The 15,319-nt window shown below is 43.1% G+C and overlaps 1 protein-coding gene and 1 long non-coding RNA gene across 9 annotated transcripts in view; one reads left to right on the top strand and one right to left on the bottom strand.

Annotated features, from left to right (window-relative positions):
• MCF2L2 (MCF.2 cell line derived transforming sequence-like 2) overlaps positions 1-15,319 on the top strand; it is a 186,268-nt gene that overhangs the window by 10,182 nt on the left and 160,767 nt on the right. For 2 of the 8 annotated variants that reach the window (XM_062603110.1, XM_062603108.1), the window contains exon 1: positions 12,818-13,089. The exons of 1 other annotated variant lie outside the window; for it this stretch is intronic. In XM_062603110.1, coding sequence (XP_062459094.1) covers positions 12,948-13,089 — 142 coding nt within the window. In that variant the 5' untranslated portion in view covers positions 12,818-12,947. Of the gene's footprint in view, positions 1-12,814; positions 13,090-15,319 lie in introns of those variants that run through there. 5 more of the 8 variants (XM_062603109.1, XM_062603105.1, XM_062603106.1 and 2 more) reach the window with 5 other exon arrangements.
• Positions 14,163-14,455, bottom strand: LOC134155694 (uncharacterized). Its single transcript, XR_009961678.1, has 2 exons — positions 14,354-14,455; positions 14,163-14,279 (listed from the first exon to the last, which is right to left on the bottom strand). It is a non-coding gene; the product is annotated as an uncharacterized LOC134155694 (long non-coding RNA).

The raw sequence follows: 15,319 nt of genomic DNA, 5'->3' as shown, positions 1-15,319 counted from the left end.
ACAGACTTCATATGAGAAAGGCTGGATCTGCTACTTCTGCAGTGCAGACTGTTGCCTAGGGCAACAAGGTACGAGGGGCTGCAAACCATTTAGCTATTGCTTTCTCTGCATGACTGTGATCTGTATGATTTCCAATTTCCCTTGGGCAGTGGATTCTCTACAGCTGGCTCTGGATACAAGAGCAGCTATCTGCAGTTCCAAGACATAAATACAAGCTGAACAATGCAACAGCGTTTTGGTCTGCCTGGCAACAGCTGCTGACAGGACTCTTCTCCTTCAAAACATGCCTTGAGCTCCAGAGACTTTATAGGAGTTACTCCTAGTTAACAGTGGAGAACCACTTCAAGATACTGGGAGATGGAGAGGTGAAGAAAATATAAAGCTGGAGATGGTGTCTTTCAGGAGAGTGATTGTTGCCTTTAAATTCTGAGACCTTTAAGGTAGCTGCCATGTTTTAATTATACATAGGTAGAGGATTAGTCCACAGTTACTGGCATCTCCAGTTGTAATATCTATAGTTTAGTCAGGACTGGTTGGTGCAGTCAACCTTGACAGGCTAAAGAGGTGGACCAGTATGAACCTCATGAAGTTCAGCAAGGCCAAATTAAGGTCCTCCACCTGGACTGGGGCAATTCCAAGCACAACTACGGGCTGGGTGGAGAATGGATTGAGAGCAGCCCTAAGGAGAAGGACTCAGGAGTGCTAGTTGATGAGAAGCTCAATATGAGCCAGCAGTGTGCACTTGCAGCCCAGAAAGCCAACCAGTGTGCTGGGCTGCATCAAAAGGAGTTGTGGCCAGCAGGTCATGGGACGTGATTCTCCCCTTCTACTCTGCTCTCATGAGACCCCACCCTGAAGTACTGCGTTCACCTGTGGAGCCCCCAGAATAAGAAGGATGTGGATCTGCTCAAGTGAGTTCGGAGCACCTCTCCTATGAAGACAGGCTGAGGGAGCTGGAGTTCTTCAGCCTGAAGAAGAGAAGGCTCCAGGGAGACCTTAGAGCAGCCTAAAGGGGGCCTACAACAAAGCTGGAGAGGGACTTTTTACATGGGCATGTAGGACAAGGGGAATGGCTTTAAAGTGAAAAGGGAAGATTTAGATTAGGCAGTAGGAAAAAATTCACTGTGAGAGTGGTGAGGTGTTGGCACAGGTTGCCCAGAGGAGCTGTGCCTGCATCATCCCTGGCAGTGTTCAAGGCCAGGTTGGACGGGCCTTTGAGCAACCTGGTCTAGTGGAAGGTACCCCTGTCTGTGGCAGAGGGGTTGGAACTGTCTTTCATGGTCTCTTCCAATCCAAACTATTCTGTGATTATGTGAAATTCCAAGGATGTGCAAGTCCTGACAGACAGGTACTGGGGGAAAGAACTGCAGCAAACACATAGCTCTAGTAACAATGATAAGTAGAAATTAGACTGTTTGGATGTGGGAAGTGTGGATATGCTGTTAATTATACATGTAACAACCTTAACACTTCAAATGCTTTTTAAAATTATTATTATTTTTTCCTGTTATGGAGTTAATATTCTAATAGAATTGCTGCAGCTAGAATTACTACCAGGAGAGTTTGTCTCTTGTTATCAATCAATAATCCTTCACATAACAAGGGATGACTATAAATATTTCCTCCTTTTGAGTCTGAAGTTCACTTTTACCCATTACATTTTGGTTCAGAGGTCTCTGAAGCCAAAGCTTAATTTCTGAAGTGATCAATATTGGTGTTTGCAGCATAAAAGCCAAAGCTGATGACATACATAGGAGCCATACTATTGATCTTGCAATATTCAGAGAAAAGGTTATTTCAAACACAAATAGCTATGGCCTCAGTATGACCCTGAGCTGTAATCAGGTGCATAACTTATCAGAAAGCTCCCAGCAATTACATGCCAGTAGTTGGTGGAGGAAGCCTGCTGGGAAAATCTGATTAATCCTTGTTGTGGTGATCAGCTTTTTTTTTTTGTGAAAACAAAATTGCTAGTTTCTTTAAAAGACAGATTCAGAGCTACTCTCACCATTTCACATGTCTCATATTTGCCCTGTTACCAATTTCTAGCATCTTTTTCCCTTCCACACTGAAGTCAGAAAAGGCTTCACAGGGACTTTGAAGCCACAGTTCAGTTGAGGTAGACTTTTTGGTCCTTTATATGTAGCTCATAAAAAAACCTACTTTCTGGCTTTGTTTTCAGCTAAGGGAGAATGCAGTTTCAGCAATGTGCAATTGTCATTTTGGATCATGTTGAATTACACTGTGGCTATACAGCAGAGCCTTGTGTATAGTTGTATCTTGAATGGGAAAAGAAAGCTAGCAGCCAATGAACTTTGAAGAGCAGTATTGTTTGGACAGAAGCAAAGAGGAGTTTGTCAGTCATATTCTGTGCCCATTCTACCCCAGTAATTTCAATAGCAGCCCTGTACAGGCCACACTCTGCCTGTCCCACTTTTCCCTTCAGAGCTGGATTGCCACCACCATGGAAGGCTTCCAGTCCAGCCACAGGAAGGAGGAGAGATGAAACACAAACAGTCATCCCTTGCATCCTCCTCTGTCCAGCAGGACGCCAGAGCATGGCTGCTTCCTGGTGAAGGGTTTGTGTGGGCCTGTTGGTCTCAGGAAGGCAGCTGCTGTTGCTAGTGTAGCCTTATCCACTGCAGGGGAGAGGGCACATCAGTGCCATTTTGCGCTCAATTTCTACTCTCAAAGTGTTTCAAAGATATGATCAAACCATTTAATCTTCCTTTCTCAGATGAGCTGAAAGGCAGGGTGTCACAGCAGTGGGCAGAGGAGCCTCACTCCCTCAAGCTCCTTCTCCAAGAGATCTTACGGCGCTGCAGGATTTGGTACCCAGGCGTTACTGCTGGCACAGAGGCCCGCCGGATGAGGTTGAGGTGGTCCCCATCGCTGCGTCTTGCAGAGGAGCCACTAGAGGGCACAGGAGCGTGTAACCATTTCTCTACCCAAACCCAACATGAGAAACGCCACCTCCCTGGTCATGCCGCAGCAGCATCGAAGTGCAATTACCCACACAGCACGAATTCGGAGAAAGGCATGGTCTCCAGAGATACACAGCCTGTGAGATAGGTGCTGAACCTTTGAAGATTGGGATATACAAATTCTCTATCTAAGCTTCTGACCTAATCTAGGATTTACTACAAAAAGACATGGCTTGACTACATGTGTGTAATTCTTGATCTCCTTAGGAGCTAAGATGTCTAAGTTTTAAATAAAAGCCATTTTCCTGTTTAGGAGTAAGAACATCCCTTCATTTTAATCTCTAGGAAATACAAGAAAGAGCTAATCTTATGGCACCTTCTCTTCCAGCAAATGTGAGACTCTGTTGTGATTTTGACAGCTTAGTTGAACCCTATAGAAGTTATTAACAGTCTCAAACTTCTGCCAGGAAATACAAAGATTAGGAATACACTTTATGGGAAAATAAGGCTGTCATTACTATGATCATTCTCACTCCCGCGAGAGCAGTCCCACAATACTTGAGCAGAGGTAGTGACAGATCCAAAAGACATATCAGGTCAAAGTTAATCTAGCAAGTCTAAACCAGGTCAAGAAGAGCAGAGAAAGCAGCTGACAACAGCATTACCCACAGTATAAGAAAAAAGAGGGACTAGGGGCTCTCTTAAATGGAGCAGCTGGAGCCCTGTGGGGGAGGGTATGTTGGTGGGAGTCTCCCGTGAGAGTGCTCTGTCATTTAGTTGAGGCTGATTAGTGCACCCAGGACCCTGAGTACACTCTGCTGCCAAATGCAAAGTATCTCCTCAGTACAGCCCACATGCTCTAAAATACCTGCCATGTCCACTACCAGTGCTGATACTGGGATGAGTCACTGAACCTGGTTTTAAAACTCATTTACTAGTATTATGTTTTCATTACAACTAATTAGCTCATTCCTTGCAGTTTCAGTTCAGCCTTCAATATCTGCTGCCTCTGAATGTGTACATAGTAGTAATTAGCTTGACACAACACTACAAAACCTTAATAAGCAAGACACTCTTTTCAAATACAGCATTGAAAAGATGGGGATATCTACAAATGATAAAGTTGAGAAGCACTCTTTGTGCCATGTTCAAGGCTGCAGCCAAGAAAGGGGTATTTCTTGGTATGTCCCCATTTATCTTCCAGCTTTACTGCAGTAATTGCAATTGATCTTAGACAAATTGAATACTTTGGGATTCAGTTCCCAGCTGAAGATTTTTCCTTATGCTTTGTTGTTTGTATTGAGACTTTAAACTTGATTGGTGGGTTCTTACAATGCTTCTGACACAGTTAAAAATATATTTTTGGGGTGGGGTGGGGTTTTTTTGCACAGTTGTTTGCTATTCTTAAAACAAATATATTTAAAACAAGAGACATGTAGAAAAATGCTGTGTAGAATTTTGTTAATATATGCTACAAGGGAGCAGCAAAGAGAGTGTTAAAGAGGGACTGAAACTATTATTTCCCCACCTGAAAAGCGGGTATCAATTAGGAGCAGGTGTTATCACTAATAGTGGCATGGTGAACGGCCACTGGCCTGTTCCAAAGGACCTGTGAGAGAGATACTACTGAAAGAAGAATGTAGATTTTTAGGTGTAGAAGGAAATATAGAAGACTGTATTGTGCACAGGAGGTGGGGTTGGAAAGCTCTGGTAATTCAAAGGCTGATTTGAAGCTTGAGTGATGTGTGGGAAGCTGCAAGGGTGTCTGGAAGAACTGAAGGTTGTTAGGAAGCTGGGAAGATGAGTGGGATTCTGGAAGGTTACATGTGAGACCTGGAAGATAGGTGGGTTGACTGGAAATTTGTGTATTGTATAGAGAGGCTTGGATCCTGATCTGAGTCCAATGTTATCAGTTCACATAGTTCAGAGACTTAAGAAGGAAAGAGATATAATTACATGTAAGAGATTCTGTGGGTGTTCCAGAACCCAGGGAGGCAAGCAACAGTTACGGTTTATTTAACAGCACATTAAACACTTAGATTCTCTTTCAGTCAGAGTGACCGTAGGTAGTAGTTTTGTTCACTCAGTTGTTAACCTACAGCTCTTGGAGTCTTCAGGGCTGCAAGAGGTGAAAGAAAAAGTAGAAACCCATCAGATATTATAGCATCTTAGGAGGAAGCAGCATTTGAGAAGGAACAGATGAGGCTATTTACTCTGAATGTCTTTATATTACTTAAGAATTAATTCTAGTGATATGCTGGATGGAGGCTGGCTCTAATTCTCCTTCATGCTACAGCTGGTTTTCAGTGCTATCTAGAAGCATTGGTTACGTGAACAGGGTGGTGCTTAAAGTCTGCCTGTGGTATTGCTCTCTGCTGGGGTGTGGAATCAGATGGTATGAAAGTCCTTGCAGTAAGAGAGATCTCTGCCAGCTGCCTGCATTGGTGCAGCAGCAGGTGTGCTGGGAGCTGAAATCCTTCTTCAATAAATGCAGATTCCAGAAGATGTGTCACATGCTAAAATCTACTTCTTTTAGTGGTGCATATGTACTGATAATGTGGTGTTCAACCTTGTTCACTGCCCATATGCAGCATACATCTGTCAGTATCTGGAGCTGTGCTCCAAAGCTAACTGGAAAGGGTGCTCTGCTACTGAGATCCTGTTGGCAGATATTTCTAGTTTGCAGGTCCAGGGGAGGTCATGCTAATCTACATCAATGTTGCTATAGATCTTCGAAACAAAGGCTGATTGCCTCTAACTCCAGGTGATACCAATGCAATCACAGGTCTTTAGTACCTCAGAGAATCAGAAGTCCAGTGTAGACGGACTTATATTTGGGAGTAGTTATGGATACATATAGTAGTTACGGATAGCATGCCTTTTGATCCATATGTGTTTCTCCACTTTCAGGTCATGTCAACAGTCCTTTTATGTTAACTCTGTCATGGTTTCATTCTTGACAACAGAATAGTCCTAGTTGTGAATCTACTGCTTTTAGCTGCTTTCAAACTATTTCGCTGTTGCTTCTTTAAGCAGAACTACTTTGCACTTAAAGATTGCCCTCAGTATAATCCAGTTCAAAGGGCTCTTGAGACAGGAGGAGGTGTTGCGCATTCATCACCAAAATTTGGTGGCTTTTGTTGGGAAAAAATAGGTGAAATTATTCCTGCCCCTTCCTTCCCTCCCAAGCCTTCTCTAAATGGTTCTTAGGTGCATACTTTAAAAAACCAAAAATATTATTCTTAAACTGTATCCTGTTATTGGCAATTAAATGGAAAAATGTCTATTTCATAGAAGCAACAATATCTCTGTGGTGACAAAGCACTCAGCTGAGAATCACTGAAGAAGTACCTGCCCTTATTCAGTGCTATGTTCCATGAAGTGAACTATGCCTATTGAAACGAAGGTCCATAAACGGATGTGGGATTAGGTACATTTTATTGAGTTAATCTGTGCTGGTCAGCAGAAAACGTTTATAGTGGAGATTCCTGGCAGACTAAAGAGCAATTTCCTATCTCATCATCTGCACCACTCAGCTTTGAGGCCAGTGTCTTGGCCTTGCTGCACCCTGGTGCATAATGCAGTGCTCTGGGTGGGGAGAGATAAATGAGGTGTCCACTGATGCACATGCTAGCAGGTTATCCTGCTTTGGTGTAGCTTGAGGAATCACCCTGTAGACTGTGTCTTTTTAGAACCTTTAATCCATTACAGGTGATGGCTTAGAGACGAAACTGGGGAGGATGAACTGGGAATGGCTCAGGGGTTCAAGGCTGTGGGTGGATGTGTGTAAAGAACAGCTGTACAGCATCAGGTGCTGAGCAGGAAAAATTCCTACTGCCTCTGTGTAGGTGTATGCCAGTGTCCAGCTGCTCTGTGTGATTGTGCTTGTGGGGGCACACAGAAGAAAGTGCTGCAGCCTCTCATCTGCAGGTGTCTGCCTGTGTGGGCAGGTCCTCCAGGACAGACCTCTGGTTTCTGACAGTAGCCTTGTCCTAGGAAAAAAGAACATGTACTTCACAGTTGCCCGGCCAGAGGGAGTCATTCCTCTTTGACTCATTTTTATCCTCAATTCCTAGAAGAATGCAAGCCTTGCCTTAGGGGATGTGAATGTGTTTGAAGCATATCTGCCAGCTGAGAGAGCTCAGCTGAAGCCTTGGTGTTTAGAACACTCTAGATAGGACCTCCTTTTTCTTTGTGGACTGCTCAAAGTAACTCAGTGAACCTCAATACACAGACTGCAAACAGGAAAAAATCAACAGTCCCTAAAGCCCAATATCCCACCCTATATAGTAACTAATGTTGAGTGTTTGAGAGATGGCAGTAAAACACTGGAAATGCCTTTACTGTACTTTGTAATGTGAGAAGCTGTTTCTTCCTATTTGGCATGTGTCCAGAAGACTTGAGTATGAACAAGCCTTGTGATTCTAAGAGATCCTATTTTTATCCCTGTGTCTTTTTGGTGTTCTCCTTTATCTGCTTTAAGTTATGAATTGCAGTAACAAAAAAAAAAATTGCTTCCATGAAAGAATGTACACAGTTGCCTCTCAAGGAAAGAAGCTGTCCTGGTGGTGTTTGCTGCATGGATCCAGCAGCTGTTCTGCACTGTGAGTGCTCCAGTGGTTGGTTGCAGGGAGAAAAAGGTGAAGGGGGAGAGAAAAATGAGCAGTGCAATGCTCTCAGTGCTAGCAAGAGTCAGGGTTAGCATCACATGGGAGGTGACTCAGTGCGTCAGTGGCAGAGTACAGAGAGGAGAGAAGCATGTTCTCTTGATGCCCAGAGACTTTTCAGCATTCATACTGCTGCTGGAAGGCAGTGGCTCAAAGACTGTCCCTGTGCATCCATCTCTCACAGTGTGTGCTATGTTGGTAAGGTGATTATGGCGTTTAGGAGTGTGGAAGAATGGTGGCCTGACATGCTGTTTTATGGATCACAACTTTCTCTGGGTTACTGAGTGTTTCTCTCATCTGCTCCTTTTGCATTTACTTGTATTTAATTTTATTCCCCTCTCTTTAAGACAAGAGCTATCTTTTAGGTATGTGCTGCACAGGAAGGCTCTTAGCCTCACTTACATCCTTAGGCATTTTCATTATCAGGGCTGGAATAATTTTGCATCCAAGCCTAGGCCCTGCATCTAGCTGCTCTTTACCCTTGTGCCAATTACAGATTGGTAACTTTGGGAATCTGTTTATCTTGCCAAGTAGATTCCTAGCAGGACAGAAATGCCTTCTGTTGTTGCTGGTGTGCACTTGACTGCAGAGGTCAAGAGAACTAGATAAAATAAACACTGAAGGTGCAGCAGCAAGTCCTGCCCAGTGCTTGACCTATGAAGATTCCACTCATCTCCTGATCTCCTGGGCAGATTCTCTAATCCAGCAGTGATGGCACTGGCTTGTTTCGTTTTTTTTTAAATAATCATGGTAATGGTCCTTGATTGATTAGGCGTGGATGTCTATACAGGTTTGAGATGGCAAAAAAAGTTCTTTGGCTAGGTTGTCTTCTGATCTTTGCTATACTCACTTCTGCTTTTGGCAGCTCACATGGGAGTAAATGTGTGCCAACAGTGGCAGAGCTCTTGTTTCCCACTGTTGAAGATGACCAAAAATGCTGTGCTCGTCAGTTAGGAAATCACTTTAAGCAGATCAGTGTAATGAGATTCTGAAGCCATATGGCACTGGAATTAGTGCCTTCTAGTCCAGTAACTGCATGTAGTAGTTGCCACAGTGCTGTATGCTAGAAGTAATTTCAAGAGCAAAGATTTTTATTTTTTTTTCTCTGCTCCTTCACTGGGGCTTAAAACAATGCCTGAGGTGTAGTCCTTTATTAAAAAAGGAGGGGGAGGGAGTCCTGGTCTGCTTTAGTTGGAAGAAAATAAATGGAAGTTAATAGAAAAGACCAGTTTCCATTTTCTAGCTGAACAATGGAATGGATGCTACCTGTAACAGCAATAAGTGTGCTCTGACAGTAAACCTTAACTTCAAGCTGCTGAAATGCTTTATAGCTTATCAGATTCATGATCTGCGTGGTGGGAGAGGGAGAAAGAAGGTCATGGAGGTATATGCAAAAGGAATAGTGTGTTTCAGCATAGCTATCAAAGAACAGTTCAAACATTAGATAAAACATCACAGAAAAATAGTAAAACCTGAAGCTGGTGTTTTGGGAATGAAATACAGAATTAATTCTTTTTCCTTAGCTGTTACGTGTATTATTCTTAATACTGTCCTTGGATTTAGATTACTTATTTCTCAGTTGTGTAGAATACTATACATAGGTGGGGGAGCTGCTGATCTTCAGGAATAAATAAGCTATTTCCTGCTAATTTTACTGGGCTTTTCTTGGGGGGGTTGGAAGTTTTGTTTGTTTTTAAATCATTCATGGAAAAGGGAGGCAATTTTTGAGTCTCATCTACTAACCTTTCTTGAAACAGGCTCAGTTGGAAAAGTGGTGTCTGTTTCCCCACAATTGTTTAATGACTGTGTGGGGTAAGTTGCAAACAGGAGTGTTTTACAGTATTTTCTAGCTGCCTCATTTCCACATGCAGCAGAAGCAGGCTCCTTTCTCTGTCACATAATGCTTTTCCAACCTCAGTTCTTGACTCTTCACAAGAAATTATGTCCACTGGGCCCAGCAGCATTGAGACCCAGTATGTTTGTTCCATGTTTCGTGGTTAACAGTGATACCACCCATTGAAGCACTGCTTTCTGGGGCAGAAGCATGTTATTTTGTGAGAAGAGACATGGGACTTCAACTGATTTAAACTGAATTGACTTTAAATTTATGGCAGTCCTCTGGCCATACAGTCATGACAGCAAGCACTTGTCAGCAAGTTCCAATTCCAAGGTGAACTGGTATTTCTAATGAAACGAGGAACTGGTGCAGTTCTTCAGGCGGGTTTGATTGATGGCATTTAAGGATATCTGTGTGATTGTTGGTTGGGTTGTTTTTTAGTGTTTTTTTTTTTTCATTTCTGATGACTCTTTCATTTGTTTACTTGCTTTTTCATTGACAGACCAACCCAGATGATGTTGCTAGGAAATGCTGGCAGTTCATGAGCAGAAAAAGTTCTCTTCCTTAGCTTTTCCAAACATTCTGTCGTGGTTGTCTGGAGCAGCCAGAAAGCAGCCCTTTATTCTGTGTTAACTATGGAGAAGACCCAAAGAAGCATGGTTGCCATTTTCTGTACCTGCTCCCTCTGCTATAATCTTCTGCATGCAAAGAAAAATAAGTTGCTTTCAGTCAGATTGATACCTTTCAGCTCAGAGAGGAAAGTTGTGAAGAATCAGTTATCCATGCTGAGGATGTTTCATGTTACATGAAAGCATTTCTGCAAGCCAGCCCTTGCAGCAACACCTGTGCAGATACATCCATTGCAGCACAGAAGAGGTAATTTTTGTAGCAGGAAACCATGCAGGTCTCTAAGTGCTCCCTTGTTAGAGGTTTCCAGTATGCGTTAGGAGAAGCCAGCCCAGCTGCTTGTGAAATGTAAATGAAATGACTCTTACAGAAGAATAAATAGATCCTTCTGTCCATCCATCCTAGTCCTTCTAGCACAGCACTTAATCCCTGAGGTAAACCTTATGTGCTTTATTGCTAGATGTGTAGCACCTACAGTCAGCTTATTTTCTTTCTGGAGCTGGGTGATGTCAGTGGTACCCCACACATCAGAGATGTCTATTTAGCATTGTAATGGATTGGGGTTTCCTAGGGAAAGACTGAGACTTAGATGATTTTAGTTTCCTTGGGGTGTGCTGTTGGCTACCTGTGCTTCAGAAGCTCACACCTAGGGCAGTTTTCTTCTTGCATCCCACTTCCAGCATTAAATCTCCCCCTTGGAACAGAGTCTCACAGATTCTCCTGTTGCTAAGCTATGGCGGAACAGTGTATGCAAAGGAGGCTGGCAGACAGAAGTGTATTGTTGCAAATGCTGGATTCTCCCCCGTTGTATACCTACCTATATGCAAATCTGAAGTGCAGTTATGCTGTGTATGTCAGACATATGCATGAGCACAGTGTCAGAAAAGCTTGCTTTCTGAGGTATGTCATGTTTGCTTATGTAAGGAAGGACACCTTAAGCCAGAGAAGAGGATGGCAGAAAGGCTTTAAGATAAAACTGCTGGGTTATGTTTCTGATTTTCTGACCTCATGATGACAGTTCACTACAAATTAATTCTGCCTCCTGTGCCACTGCTCTATGTAAAATATCGCAGTTGCCTGGGAATTTCTTTGTGGGAGCTCTAACAAATATTTTGTAAATGCTAATGAATCGGGTCAACAGCTCAGTACATCACTGTCCTCACTTTGCAGGCAGGGTTTTGGCAAAGACAAAGAGCAGGAGGGTGACCAGCTTCATGCCATGCAGCAAACTGGGAGGGAGGGAGGGGAGGGAGCACAGATCTTTCACTTTAACAGTGGAAATCCCTTTATAGCTTCCTTTCATCAAAAGGAGAGGTCCTGAAACTCACTACTCAAATCTGGTAGTTACTTTACTGCATGGTCAGTTTGTGTACGCTGGGTTAGGAAGCTTAAACAGCTCACTGTGAAGTTGAGAAGCAGCAGAGTCGGCAGGGGAGGAGCTGCATGAAGTTTGCAGAAGCTGAAGTTTGTGGAATGGGAAAGAACTAGAAAAAAACTTCTGTATGTTTTAGCTTACAAGCGTTCATGCCTGTCCGTCTAGTTATTCGCCATTAATTAAATGTGAGACTCTTTTCTCCTGGGCATCTTTGTCCCTTCTAGTTCTTTCTCTGATTTGTATTAATTAGGCTTCTCCTTTCCCACCCCATATCTAGGGATAGTGATCTGAGAGGGTCATGAAATGAACAATACTGGATGCAACTATGCAAGTGGAAGCAGGTAGTAGTGATTGAGGCAGAGGAAGGCAAAGACTCTCCTGGCCTGTGTATAAGATCCTTGCAGAAACCTTGGTCTGTACTCAGGTACCTGCAGTTGAGCTCTGCGTTGCAGCTCGGCCCTGATTCAGTAGGTTTTTATTGTATTCTTTGCACTGTCACCAGTGTTGGCTTTGTGCCCGTTCATGCCTCTTCTGTGCAGTCCTCTCCCTGTTCCAGGGAAGGCTCCCTTTTTTAGCTCCCTGCACTGGGACTGGGTGCTCTCTACACTCAGTTCCCCTAGTACTAGTTTCTTCACCAGGCTCTCTAACCAATGCTTTGTGTTATATTGGTTATTAAAATGGAAAAAAGTCGACCTAAACATCCAGCCCCTTCAAAAGAGAAATCTGAATGTATGTTTCAGATTTCTCCTTTTGGTGTCAAAGTGGTGGATCTAAGTTCTTTTTAAACAGAATTTGGGCTGGGGATTGCACAGCTAGCAGAGCATGTCTGCCAGCAGTATTTCTCTTCTGTCCTCCATTTGCTACTCTGTTCATTTAGATTATCAGATCTTATGAGCAGGGACTGTGCACAGCAGCAGCGGGCTTTTCTGTACAGTTGCAGCCTCCCAGTGCCACTGCCAGGCATATGAGTAATTGGTTGAGCAGCTCTGCAGAGCAGTGTCCTTGCACCATCCAAGCTGAAATGCAGCAGTAAAAAATCCATTCTCAGTGGTGAATCATAACACCATAAGCACAAAAGGAACCAAAAATCATGAAGAAAAATGTTTTCTTAAGAAAAAAGTCTTCATGATCATATCTGGCATGCTTTTGAAGAGACAGCCTGTGATCTTGCAATGTGCTTCTGGGATCTTCTCTCTTCATTGTTGCTTATAAGATAGCTTTAAATTAATGATAAGGAAGCCATTCAGGGCATGGGCTGTGCTGAGGTTCACAGCTTTCATTCTGAATGAGAGAATAAAGTAAACTGATATTGAAAGGAAGGAAGGAGAAACAAACACAGTCAGTAAGCCTATAAAAGTCTTAGCCAATTGCAATGGCGAACATCCTGCTGGCGTGGGTGACCTTGAATGAACTAAGTGGGATAAAATCACCAGCCTGGACTGACGGCTGAAGAATCAGGCTGAATTCCAGCAAACTGAAAGAGCAGATTCCTGTCAAGAATCTCCTGAGCTGTGGCAATGGCTTCTTGGTGTCGGAAATGTGGACAACAGGTGCCCAGGAATCTACCTTTCACTGCTGTCCGGATAACAGAAGGAGAAATGAAATCTTATCATGACTTTATAGGAGGATGCATTAGACTGGAGCGCATGGCGAAGAAAGGTATGTGCAGCATCTTTAAAAGAAACAGCACTTTCTCTTAGTGGTAGCTGCGTTGCATTCCTAGGAGATGTGCAAAAAGAGATTATTTTTCTAATGCTTTCTCTGAGGAGTCAGTGGTAAATAAAGGCAACTAGCTGGATTTGAATATTTACTCAGGTATGAGTGCATCATTTGCGTATTTCTGGGATACTTGCAGTGATTTGACCTAGAGGAGGTAAAAAGAAGTGCTAGACTTATTCTGAATAAATGTTTATTTCATTTGAGTGTTAGACACTGGGGTTTCTGTGTATGCCCAGAGCAGGTATTTGTTGTGCATGTAAAATAGCTTTTGATAGGAATGTCTGTGTTGGGGCAGTAGGTTTAATGACCCCACTGACGCTCTCACCCTGTGCTCTTAAATTACTATGTAGAATGTTAATATCTCTCATTGTAAAGATTCTGGTTTCACTGTACTCATAACAGAAACTTGGACTATCAAGCTTTTTGTGCCCCATGTGAGTCAATCTTGGTATAGGGCAGTATTCCACTCTGAGCAGGTTGCTGCTGGTGTCCTGGCAATTTGTGCTAACTGCGTGTTAACCCTGAAGTGGAGTGATGGTTGAGATCTATGCTGTTGGCTGTTTAGTCACTTATCAAGCTTGCTGAATCATAGAACATTTTTAGTCTATGTGTCCTGTGAGAGAAAGATTAACAAAGGAACCCTTTGGTGTCATTTGCTCTGTTAACTTGAATGAATACTTAGCAAACCTCAAATCCAGAAATTTATTGCAAGTTCACTAGTACATGACAAAAAGATCCCCTAAAGTATGCAATATGTTTCTGCATTCAACGTAAGTCTTTATTATGTTTTAATTATCTCTTCGGCAAAGAGTTGTATTCAATCTGGTATATCGAGAATATTCTGCAGAAAAAGAGGTGGACCAGTAGCAGGTCATCTGCTGGCAAATTGGGGTTTGCAGATGCTTTCTTTAATAGGGCTCTAACACACAATGCCAGGGCTTGAAAACTGCAAAGCTAGTCCATTGTACCTCTGCTTCTACTGGCTATCTATCCACCCTGATTTTTGGGCTCAGTGCCTACTTACACGTTGTTGTATTTGGCTGACCTTTCAGTAACACTGATGTTTCCAGTTGCACTCTTTGTAATGAGGCATTCTGAGTTCAGCACAGCATGGCAGAAATGTCTGGTATCTGAGTAAGAGGCAGAACAGAATTAATTGAAGTTCCTTCTTGAATCTTCAATCAGGTGCTTCCAGGTTGCTTACAGCTTTGGGGGCCCATGGGCCTGCTGGAGGCAGAGCTCAGGCATCTGCTGTTCCTTTTCTTCCTGTAGGTAAAGAGGGGAAGACACTGGTTAGAGCTTTGCCATGGTTACTGTTCCCAGGGAAACACCTTCCCTGCTTCTCATATAGAGAGATGACCTGGCATAGTGGATGGGTGGAAATCCCTTGGAAAATCATTTTCTGCTAGAGAGCAGATATGTCAAGTCAGTCTGAGCCTGTTGCCACTTTGTGAAGCAGAAAGCATCTTCACTGCTTTTATTATAAATTCTGTCAGTGAGGCATCAGGAGGGACAGAAGTTAGGTAATTTCTAGGGGCATGGTGCCCTCAGTTGCGTGCAATAGAGCTGTGTGAGCTATGAGAATACACTAGTGACAAACTCTGCATGTGGTGACAATGTTAGAAGGTGGCTGAGGAGCTGGCAAGAGGGCACAGAAATTCATAACACCAACACTGCCTGGGTTCTTTGCTCCTGCTCTGAACTGCCTCTGACTCTGTACTCATCTCTAGTTTTGGCATTAGTTTCCTTATCTGCAAAGCAGAAGCAGTGGGAATTACCCACCTTCATAAATAGTGGATCCTGATGATGTAGCTATCCTTGAAGGTTAGACCAGTTTCTGGTTGCAATAGGTGTGACATAAATGCAGGAGAAGAAAGATGATCTGTCCCAGAGAACTTTGGCTCTGCCTCCCTCATCTTGCTAGTCCTTTGATACTAGCAAAGACTCCTTGACAAACTCTATCTGTGGATGTGTGTCTTTTTCTCAGCCTGGCTCTGTCTGAACATAGTGACAATGCAAGATTATGGATCTCTGTGGTGTATTCTAACTTTGTTCTCACTTAGGGTCAGTGTAAAGATGGAGTGTTGTTGAGGACTAGTTGGTAAGAAACGTTTTTCACATGCAGACCACACCTTTGGAGCTCTGTGAATACTATGTGGCAATTTTCTCT

Source organism: Pezoporus occidentalis, unplaced genomic scaffold (assembly GCF_034315485.1).
Source record: "Pezoporus occidentalis ecotype Australia unplaced genomic scaffold, CSIRO_AGI_Poc_V1 ctg8, whole genome shotgun sequence".
Taxonomy (NCBI): Eukaryota; Metazoa; Chordata; class Aves; order Psittaciformes; family Psittacidae; genus Pezoporus; species Pezoporus occidentalis.
The sequence above is the reverse complement of the archived record's forward strand: the minus strand, read 5'-3'. Positions and strand labels throughout refer to the sequence as shown.